This window comes from Triticum aestivum, chromosome 4D, assembly GCF_018294505.1.
Source record: "Triticum aestivum cultivar Chinese Spring chromosome 4D, IWGSC CS RefSeq v2.1, whole genome shotgun sequence".
NCBI lineage: Eukaryota > Viridiplantae > Streptophyta > Magnoliopsida > Poales > Poaceae > Triticum > Triticum aestivum.
The window spans coordinates 380,727,819-380,738,781 of NC_057805.1; the positions used below are offsets into that span (position 1 = coordinate 380,727,819).

The following is a 10,963-nucleotide window of genomic DNA, read 5'->3' on the forward strand; positions in this document are numbered from 1 at the left end:
ACGAGAAAATGCACGACCACTAGGCAATCAGCTCGATAAATCACCATTTTCCCAAGAGAAATTATGGTTCCAACTTGCACTTCCTGTGTATAGTTGATATTTTTGTTCCAGAGTCTACAGCAAATTACAGTTACAATGGTACCATGACACAACGGAAATTTTTACACACAAAACCATTCTCATCCTGGTACAATACAATACAAAAAATTTAGCCCAAAGTAAAGAAAAAGACTGGATTGCTATAGTAACAAGAAGTGATCAGATCTTCCCATCGGAATCAACCTTCGGATAGTCTGAAATTATGTTTCTATTTTCTAGACAATTGGTGATTCCCATACCATAGCATTCAACCATCCGCATATCAAAAGTATAAGTAGCATCAGTGCATTTAATGGATCTAGTAGTTCATAATGAGAAAGCCAAATCAGACAATTCGAGCAGCTGAAGATGAGCACGTTGCAATTGCAAATAATATCAGCTATACCAGTGACCAAAGAAGCGTGTACGTTTAATCTGTCTCAGAAAAGTTGAATCACAGTAGCACTCACGAATTCATGATAAACCAATAAGAACTATATCATGGTAATATTGATCAGTACAGACAAAACAAATATTTTATCACATGAGTTGTATCCACAAAGGAAAAGCTAGATTTTAAGATTGTCATGGCAAAGACATGTTTTATACCACAAGTGCACGCAATATGCACCACCATACAGGAAACTAGCATGAATATCAGTAAGATGTAGGGTTCAGGCTCCAGAGAGAACTAAATATTGATCGAAGCTACTTCAATTGAACAAAAGAAACAGTCATGATATACTTCCTTCTCTCTCGTGGTACAAATGTCACTAAAAGAATCTATCGTAGTCTTTGCAATGCACAGCCTGCTCCACAAAATGATTGAAAAATCTTCCTAGCAGTGTCATCCTAAGAACCAACTAATGGAACTAGGGAGTGATGCGCAGCTACAGGGAAGCAAACAGAAGCAACAGTTTTCAACACTAACTACTTCATGCTTGTTTCGTTTCACTTGAAGGCGCTGGGTAAAACGGGCCTCTCAAAATCTGATGAATTAAGTACTGGACTAGAACTCTGATACACACCGTCAGAAGAGGGCCATCCAGAAACTGAATAGTCAGTCATCTTGCGCTGCTCGTGCTGCCATTCCGACCGCGTGAACCCTTGCCGTTGCTACTGCCATGCTGCTTCTGCTTCACAGCCAACTCAGGATTGTAGTACTCAAGATACCACCGCACAAACTTCTTGAGCCCTGTTTGGAGATCAGTGGATGGCCGATACCCAAGCTCCCGCTGTGCAAGGCTGATGTTAGCATGCGTGTACGGCACATCCCCGTTCCTTGGCATCTTGACAACCCTCCTCACGGCCTTCACCTTGAGCATCTTCTCCAGTAAATCCACAAGCTGTGTCACCGGCACTGGAGAAGTGTTCCCCAAATTGTATGTCCTGAATGGCGCTGGGCCTCGCTTCTTGCCGCCGCTGCCTGTGCTCCGCCCAGCTGTATCCAATGCCCCAATACATCCTTTCACAATATCATCAATGTAGGTGAAATCCCGGGAAATGGTGGTCTGGTGTGTGCCTCCACCGGAGCTCTCATAAACCGTGATTGGCCGACCAGCAAGAATGTCCCGGGTGAAGAAGAAGTATGCCATGTCGGGGCGCCCCCACGGCCCATATACGGTAAAAAACCGGAGGGCGGTGAGCGAGAGGCCATAGATGTGGTTGTAGACATGAGCGATCTCCTCACCAGCCTTCTTGGTGGCCGCATAGAGAGACGCGGGTCGGTCCGTCCTGTCATGCTCGGAGAAAGGCACATGGGAGTTGAGCCCGTAGACCGAAGACGAGGATGCCCAGACGATCGCCGGCTGCGGGTCGGCCGCGCGAGCCGCCTCAAGCAGCGCAACGAGGCCAGCAACGTTCGCCCGCACATACGACATGGGGTCAACGAGCGCGTGGCGCACACCTGCCTGCGCCGCGAGGTGCAGGACGTGCGTGAAGGGCGCGACGTCGAACAGCTTGGCGAGGAGCTCGGCGTCGGCGATGTCGCCGTCGACGACGTAGACGCCCGAGCGCGCGAGCAGCGCGGCCCTGCCGCGCTTGAGGGCGGGGTCGTAGTAGTCGTTGAAGTTGTCGAGGCCGAGGACGCCGTCGCCGCGGCGGCGCAGCGCGGCGGCGGCGTGGCAGCCGACGAAGCCCGCGGCGCCGGTGACGAGGACGGAGAGCCCCCCGCGGCCGCCGGGGCGCCTGACGCGCGCGGAGGCCCGCACCTTCTTCTCCCAGGCGGCGCCGCCCCAGGTGGCGGCGGAGTCGGGGTGGGCGTGGAGGGAGCGGCGCGGCGCGTCGGGGGCGGCGCGCGGGGCGGGGGCGGAGGAGGGGGCGAGGAGGAGGAAGGCGAGGAGCAGCGAGAGGGAGCAGACGGACCAGAAGGCGAGCTTGGAGAGGAGCGAGGGCGGGTGGTGGTGGCGCGGGGCGAGGCGGTGGTGGTGGTAGTGGTGGAACTGCGGCTTGACGGCCGCGGCGCCGCCCGCCGCCGCCGCCGAGCCGGGCGCGCCGGTCAGCTGCGGCGCCATCTCGATCTGCGGCAATGCGGCGGCTGGCCCTCGCTGGATCTCGGGATTGGTTGGGGGGGCTCCCCTCCCTCCTGGGTTTGGAGGGCCTTTTTTCCGCTTCCCGTTTTCTCAGGGATGGTTTCGATTCGCCTCGCCTGGCCGCAGTATCGTGCTCTCCTCGGTTCGTTTTGGTTTGTTTGTTTGCTTGCTTGGGGCGATTTGGTTTGGTTTCCCCTTCCCCGGCGCTACATTTGAGGAGAGATCGCCGTGCCTGCTTGCGTGGGGATGGATGGATGGATGGACTCCTTTCTCCTCCGTTCCGTTCCGTTTGTTTTAGATTTTCCAGGAGCCCACCCAGCCTGCCAGCCAATGACTGCCTGGGCTTTCGTACTTTTCACGAGTCATCATAATAATAAATAATCCATTTCTCCTTTTTCCTTTTTATTTTCTCTTTTCGGTTGAGAAAATCGTGATGCCGGCCGATGGATCCGCATTTCAAATTTGGAACGTGAAACGCTGCTGGTGCTAGATTTACGGACGCTAAGATTAGCACCTGCGCCGTACAGGTTTACTTTCTTCCGCCGGCAAATTTGAGGATCAATCTGTAACTTCCAAAATAAAAAAATTCTGTAACCTAATATAAGATCATTTAGATCATTTTTTAGATGATCTAAATGATCTTATAGTAGCCGGTGTGTTTACACGGGTGGGCTTCTTCATCTCATCATTACGATTAAAAAATTGCAAAAGCAGAAATACATGTGATTGCAGGGTGGTTGCAAAGTAGCCGGTGTGTGTTTCTTTCTTCTCCCTATCGTTCGTTTCTTTCTTTTGGGCCTTTTGTAACCAGTGGAGGCGTGGCAACGTGGCCCTAGCTGGCTGGCCTGCCAGGAACCGAGACTTCGCTGCGTCCTGGTTGTTGGGGAACCTCATCAAATTAGTGCTTACACCCCACAAGAAAAAGTTCAGATTAGTGCTCACGATCACGATCATCGCTAACCGTTATCATCTGGCGGGATTTTCAGATGTGTACCGCTCCCGGGGATGGAGTGGCCAGTGGGGCTCGATGGTCCTACGTACGGCCCTACACTGCCCTACAAAGGTCGGGTCACGGGATAAGGATCGGGTTCTCATTTCGGCCAATAAAATCGGATAGAGCACTGTGGGCGCAGCTTTGTTGTCGCCGATCAGGCAGGCCCCGGTTGTTGCATTGCGTTGCCGTCCATCTTTGTGATGTGCTCTGCTGCTGCGTATCCGTGTCTCTCTTCGCCATCACACACGAGACACAACGACATGATCCGCACCGGCTGCATTTCGCCGTCCCGTTCTAGAAACTGGACGGAAATATGTGCATGATAGGTATCACTCAACAGAAGGGAAAAGAGAATGCCGTGATACGCACTCACATGGCCGGGTGCGCATAAGCTGTACCGCTGATGCATAGCGTAGTGCTTGGAAACACTATAAAAACTGGACAGCGATCGGATGCCGTTTGGCTATCGTTCTTCCCTTATCAAAAAGAGGTAGGAGTCCGTTTCGGGAGAGAGAAAAAAGAGATGAAAGGGCATCATGTGCTTGAGTGCGTATCATTTTGCCTTGAAGGTGAAGCGTCAATGGATCCAATGGGTAGCAGGTGGCGGTGCCAGGGTTCCACACTCGAGGTCAGATCACACGACGAGTTGAATAACCTACCCGACGATCGTTCATCCGCCTGGTCAAGCGCGCGCAGCGTTCCCGGCCGCATCTCCAGACCTCCCACCACACGCACGGGGAAAGGTAAAACAGCTTGACGGTTACAACATGGTACTAGTACGTACGTACGTCGGTGCACGAAGGTGTTGCCGTGGCAGCGCCGGTGCGTCGCGGTGGTCGGTGGGTGGGCGGGCGCACGCGGGAGACGTGCCTTGCGCGCTCGGGCCCGGCTGTCGTGCTCGGCTTGGCCCCGTCCGATCGTGCACGTTCTTGTCTTGGGGTAGGTGACGCCTACACGTGCGCATGCGTCCGCGCCCAAGGATCAGAACGAGATATCCTCCGCACGCAGTAGTGTGAGGCCTCGATCCTGCATAGAAGTATCAGCACTTTCGGAAACGACATCCGCCCTCTCCATCGTTTTACCAATGAAACACGAAGTGCTCCACTCTGCGTATGATGGGAGCTAGCAATCTGGAGCGCGACTGCCACCATTGCTTTGTTCTATCCGTCTCGACGCACAGGGGGTCGTTCAACTCCCCAACCAAAAACTACACTGATCCAAGCAAGCTTTTTTTTCCCTGAACTGTCCTGCAGCAATTCGTCAGCTGAAAAACAATTGGCGGCCAACTGGAGTTATACGTGACAAGCAGCTAGCATTGTTCAGCTGTTCGAACGGCATAAGCAAACAAATATTTGCATGCAAAAGCACATAACATTTGCAGCCAGGCAACACATAGCACCATGGCAGATATAGGGCAGCAGAAGAACACTTTCGAAAGAGTACATGTTGTTACTTTCCCCCCATCTCCCCCTTCTATTTGTTAGGTCAAAAGTTATTCAAATCCATCAATTCGATTCTCCACCAAGCTCTACAAGTTACATTCTTGACCAGCAAGCAAGACCTTCTCTCACATAAGTTACCATCGACGCAACTCTACACGACCGCCCCAGAGTCCTCGATCCTATAGCATTAGAAAGGACAAAAGCAAAGTGTGGACGAAACAGCACGAGGACAACCAAGCTGCACCAACAGTAATCTTAAACCAAACTTTAAAAAAACACGGTCCTCTCGAGGGACATGATCAGTAGAACGAGCATATAGCTGCTCTAATGCCCATTTTCACGGGCCTCCTCTTCCTCGGCATCCTCGAAACGCTGGTCATTGATTTGAAGCTGCGAGCATAAATAACACCAATATTAGTTGGATGTCAATCACCGGCACAAAGATAGTTATAGACAAATCTTTACACTGTTATAAAACTATGAGTAGGTGGCGGTATGTTCACCCAGATTACCTGTTAAGCTGGCAGGAAATCAATCGCCACAATTATCATACATTCTTAGTAGACAGATGTAGCATGATCTTTTCATTAGTTGATCCAATTAATATTTTAAAATAAATTTTATTTGCACAAAATTAAAGGTCTAAGATGAACCATAAACAACTCATGCAATAAAAAATCTGTAGCAATGCAAGTATTATGATGGCTTCTATAGCAACGCACGAGTATTTGGCTAGTGATTTCATAAAACAGCGGTGGATCATCATACAGTATATGCAGGTCTTCCCAATCAACAACGAACTGTAGTTCCATTGATTCCAGTTAAACACAAGTGCTCAGAACCATGGAACATGAGCTTTATAAAATCATGGTACTAGTTATCATAGCAACCAATTAAACTCACATGCGGACCATGGTCAACTGTGGGTTTATACACTTGTCTGATATATTGGCCACTAAAAACTAACAGCATCAATCGAGTCAATGCATACCTCAAGTACTGAAGAACTGAGGTCATCTCCACCATTTTGACCTATCGGGTTGGGAATAAAAAACTCAGGGTCGATTCCTGCATGAAAGGTAAGAAATCAGAGCTCCGCTCAGACAATAGTGGAAAATGTAAATAAAATGTACTGTGAAAACTTACCATCAACCATGTGTTCATCTTCATCACCATGAATCCAACCACCATTGGTCATACCCTCACCATGGAACAAGTCACTATCTTCATTTTCTTCTGGAGTTTGAAAGAACACACACATTTTAGTACAGTTCTTCTGATCGTCAGTTTTCAAGTATATTAACTGCAACTCAAATTACTTACCAGCAGTAGGATCAGGGTTCAGTTCAGCACAATGGCAGAAGGCATCAAAAAGTGAATCTACTGAACTTGTGTCAAGGATATCAAGCATGAATTTTTACAAGAAGGCAAACGCTGCTTTTATAATTCATAGCAAAAATGTACAGGGAGTTAATATAGTGTCGAGCCTACAAGTTATTCTCCTGGGGCACTATGGCATTCAGTTACAAGAATAGTGTTTGTCTGCTCAAATGATTTGAACTGAATGAAGTTATCCAAAGAAACATACAAGATTCAGGGTTAGTTGGGCTTGCTAGTGTATGTCGGGCCATGCTTATTTTAAAAGCTGTTGTGGAACTAATTCTGTTTAATGCTAGTTCCTCTCATATTCACACTGCATTTCTGTTATCAGGAACATACATACAACAGTTTGCACCTTAGATGAGAAAAAAAAATGCCAAACACGAAAACATCCAAAAACGATGAGATTGTCATAACCACTCCATTGCAAAACAGAGCTCTTATTATTAATTTGCACTGCATGATGCACCTAGGAACTAATTAGCTTTGCATAACTGCTTTCAAAATTATAAGAGATTTATCTATATGATTAGTTCACTACATAGTTTTATCTATATTACTACTTGGTTACATCCATGTCTTGATTTCCCGAAAATAGGAAATGATGGAAACACAATCAGAATGCAGTGTTCCCCAACAATGGAAATGAATTTTGTAACATAATTGTCAAACTTCAGTGCCAAAATCAGAAAGATTCGAATTCCGTATGTCTGCTTTAAAACTAATTCCTTAACTGGATAAGTCATTAGAAAAATAGTAAGTCAAAGCGTCACTGTTACAGTAACAATGGAAAAAACAGAAATTAACTGCAAAAAAAATAGACGGCAGACTAAAGCTGTCCCACTGGTTTTTAACAATGAAATCAGAAGGAAATGGCATTGCAAGATAAACTCATAAAAGCATCAGCCATAATGGGCAAAAATATAAGAAAATTTTAGAAGGATACGTTGGGCAGCGTCTGCCAGTATAATACGCATCTCAGAGATTTTTGGTAGTTGTGAGTCACTATCTGCTTCAGAGTCAAGATCACCATCCTCTTCATCGGAGTCAGCTTCGGCTTCAATCTATAAACATAACAGGGGTATCACACATTAGAGCTATAGCGCTCAAATAAAGGAGATTATTGCTAGCTAGCTACTGAACAGTGACCACAAAGAGCGAATTCAGAGCCGACCAAAAATCAGGATAAATATAGTAACAAACTTAGGTTTTACCAACACTAGATTTATTTTGCTTACAGACAAAACTAGTTTTCTTTTTCAAACTTCAATCATCCACACGCTAGGGCTGATACAAGTCCCAAGACACTAGCAGCAGACTAACAAACGGGCTGCAAATGGCAAAGTCAATGAGATAACGCAGGTCACTGCTAGCTATCAAGAAAAGAGACACAAACACTGCAAATAACAAAGTCAATGAGGGATAACACCTGTCACTACTAGCTATCAAGAGAAGAGACACAAAGGCTGCATTCGGCGGTCCATGTGCATATTACAGAGAGTAAATCCTATTAAAGAACCGTGTGATGTGGAATTTAGTCCACTCCAACCACAGAGCTATATGCGCTGAGCTACGTTTTAAGTAACTGATTTGATCAACCACACGATTCAGCCCAATCAGATATCTCATGTTTTAACATCCCACTGAACCAAGTGACATTCCAAAGGCATAATGGTGCCAAACAATGCTTTATGTTACACATGTTACTATAATTATCAAATGTCAAAACAAATATGCTGCATGAGACACAAATCTTACACTAAATGACTTATCTTCCACATTAAATTGCCCACAACCCAAATCTCCTTGTTCCTCTAAGCTACATGGCACTAATATAAAAGAAACGGCAACAGAAAGCTTTGTATGCTCAAATGATCCCCCTGGCATGGGTGTTGTGTGCTGAGACGAACTAACAATGCAACCACCAAAACAAACTACAGCAAAAAATACCAACAGAACATCAGGACCAGAAGACTGAACCAGGTCAGTGCAAGTACAGCCCCGACTTCAAACAGGCCACAAATGTTAAAACTGGAAATGCAACTGATCAACTGTTTTGAAATTAGTCACCAATACCACAAAATTCAAACGGGGCGGTTGTACCCTCAATCACCTGAGTGTAGAGGCACGGCGAGGGGTACGCCTCCGGGTCGCGCGACACTGCGTGGAGCGTGATGTCCAGGAAGCCCACCGCGTATCCTCTGCCCTTCTCCGCCTCGCTGAGCCAAATCACCCTCCTGAGAACAGAAACGCAAACGGGCAAGAAACATAAGGCGTCGGAAGAGTTGGTCACGGTGCGGCAGGTGGGCACGAAATCCATCGGCTCGCTCCCTACCTGGTGGTGATGAAAAGCGTTCCCGGGGGCTCCGGCGCGCGGCTGCCGAGGGCGACCGAGGCGGCGCGCTCCACGCACACGAGCTCCTCGCCGGCGGCGTCGTCGAGGCGGGGCGTGCCGTCTCCGGCGACGTCGGTGAAGCGTTTGAGCCCTGGCGCCATGGGGACGGTGGTAGGGACGAAGCAGAGGGCTAGGGTTTCGGGCCTTGGAGCGTGCGAGATTTGGGGATTCTTTCGAAAGGGTTTAGCGGTTGCTGAAGTGGAAGACAGCTTTGTATCTGACTGCGCCATACGCGGGTCTCCAACGCATTGTTTATGCGGGCAGTAGCATGGCCCAAGCAGTCCGTTATAAAGGCCTGCAGAACGGACCAGAATGCAGTATCCGAATTTTACCAGCAGTTGCAAGATGTTCATTTTTACGCCTCCTTTGGTTCATACTCCCTCCGTTTCAAAATAGATGACACAACTTTGTACTAATTTTATAAGAAATAGTATAGAAATATAAAAAAATCATAAGAAGTGAGATAACATACATGATCCCAGTTGATGCATAAGATAGGAATTTTTTCATTGAGTCTAAACTAATGTTTTTTTTTCCTTTAAAATGTGAAGGATTGATTCCTATCATATATAGGAATAGGAATCCATTCCTATAAATGAAAGGGCTTTAAAGAAATTTTTCCTACAAAGTTCCTATACTTTACAATTCCTACAATATTCCTATGAACCAAATGAGGCCTTATTATCACTACTGGCACAAATGCCCGTGTGTTTTTTGCGGGTAATTTTCTTTTTGTAGGCAGATGCCCGTGTGTTTAACGCAAGGAAACTCCGATTCCTACGGTCTACTGTTGATCGGGTCGAAGAACAATATCGTGAGACAACAATCGATATTAGAAAAGGATATATTGGATTTAGACCAAGTAGTAGTCATGTATGGTATTCAGTCGAGCAATTAATAATACAGTATATACTTACAAGACATCAGTGGCAGAGCTTAGTGTACTACTGGGGGGTTGTGCCCCCCCCCCCCCCCCCCACTTTGGACAATTATGTGAAGAAAATATTAGGTAGAGGGCCTAATTGGAAGAAAAAAAAGTATTTTACCCCCTCAAATATTCACATTTGCGCCCCCCCCCCCCCCCCCCGAGTTCTAGTGTAGCTCCGCCACTTCAAGACATCACTCCTTGTTACAAACTTTGCAAACATCAAATTTTCTGAAGATCTATAATGAATTTTGAAAAAACAAATCAGTACACATAATCATGCTTGCAAAAACGAAAAAACATTATTTGTGATTAATGATACACGTGGTTACCTAAAAAAGGAAATTTCACTACACAAAATCTGCATTCCCTTTGTACCTTGTGAGGGGTTACACATGAATATATATGCATCAGATCCATACACACAAACTACATATGATCAAATTAACTCATCATCTCAATATGCTAAAGACAAGTGTTAGATCAAGCCTCAAGACTGCATTTTTTATTTTAGTGATCAAAGATCACATTGAGTCCATAGATATGTCAATACAATCATAAGGGTGTGACGTTGTGATGTTGAGTTCATTGCTCAAGTGCTCAAACTCCAAAAGCCTCAGACAAATTCCCGAATTTACACTGTATCACAAACCAAAAGTTCAACTTGGACTCACCGAACCCATATACACCGAAGTCACCGAGTCGCATTGATATAGCCGTTGTCATAAACCCTAGACTTCCGGTCTCACCGATTTGACCCTTCGATCTCACTGAAGAGCTCTTGTCAACCTTCTGTTGCATACTAAAATTCGTTCGGAATGTCCAAACAGTCTCAATCAGTGATATTGAAGTTTGAAAAGTGCTTGGGTCATCACAACTGGGAGCCACCGAACAATTTCATCATGAGTCATTTAAATGTCTAAATTTTGAATCTTTTGTACTGTTCGGTCTAGCCGAGTGTTTCAGTACGTCTCACCGAGATGTGCTAAAAAGGTGAGCGGCGGTCATATTTTTAATGCTGCCTATATATACCCTCACCCGCTTCGACATTGTCTCTCGAAGCAAACACATTACACATCCATATTTCCGAGAGAGAGAGTTCTCACTCCTTGTGCTAATTTCAAAGGGATTCCAGTCCAACCATTGATTCTTTGTTTCTAGTCATCTCATTATTTTTCACCCTACCAAAAAGCCAAAATCAGTGAGAGAGTGTTTGAG

The 10,963-nt window shown here is 46.4% G+C and overlaps 2 protein-coding genes across 2 annotated transcripts; both read right to left on the bottom strand.

The window, feature by feature from the left end:
* Positions 1–776: 776 nt before the first annotated feature.
* On the bottom strand, positions 777–2,807 carry LOC123098055 (UDP-glucuronate 4-epimerase 3). The gene has a single exon (XM_044519928.1). It carries the CDS (start codon positions 2,589–2,591, stop codon positions 1,143–1,145), a length of 1,449 nt encoding a protein of 482 aa, XP_044375863.1. The 5' UTR covers positions 2,592–2,807; the 3' UTR covers positions 777–1,142.
* Positions 2,808–5,032: 2,225 nt separating this feature from the next.
* Positions 5,033–9,070, bottom strand: LOC123098056 (chloride conductance regulatory protein ICln). The gene is made up of 7 exons (XM_044519929.1): positions 8,761–9,070; positions 8,539–8,662; positions 7,372–7,489; positions 6,369–6,428; positions 6,192–6,281; positions 6,037–6,113; positions 5,033–5,435 (listed from the first exon to the last, which is right to left on the bottom strand). The coding sequence occupies exons 1-7, from the start codon at positions 9,048–9,050 to the stop codon at positions 5,370–5,372; spliced, it is 825 nt and encodes a 274-aa protein (XP_044375864.1). The 5' UTR covers positions 9,051–9,070; the 3' UTR covers positions 5,033–5,369.
* Positions 9,071–10,963: the final 1,893 nt, after the last annotated feature.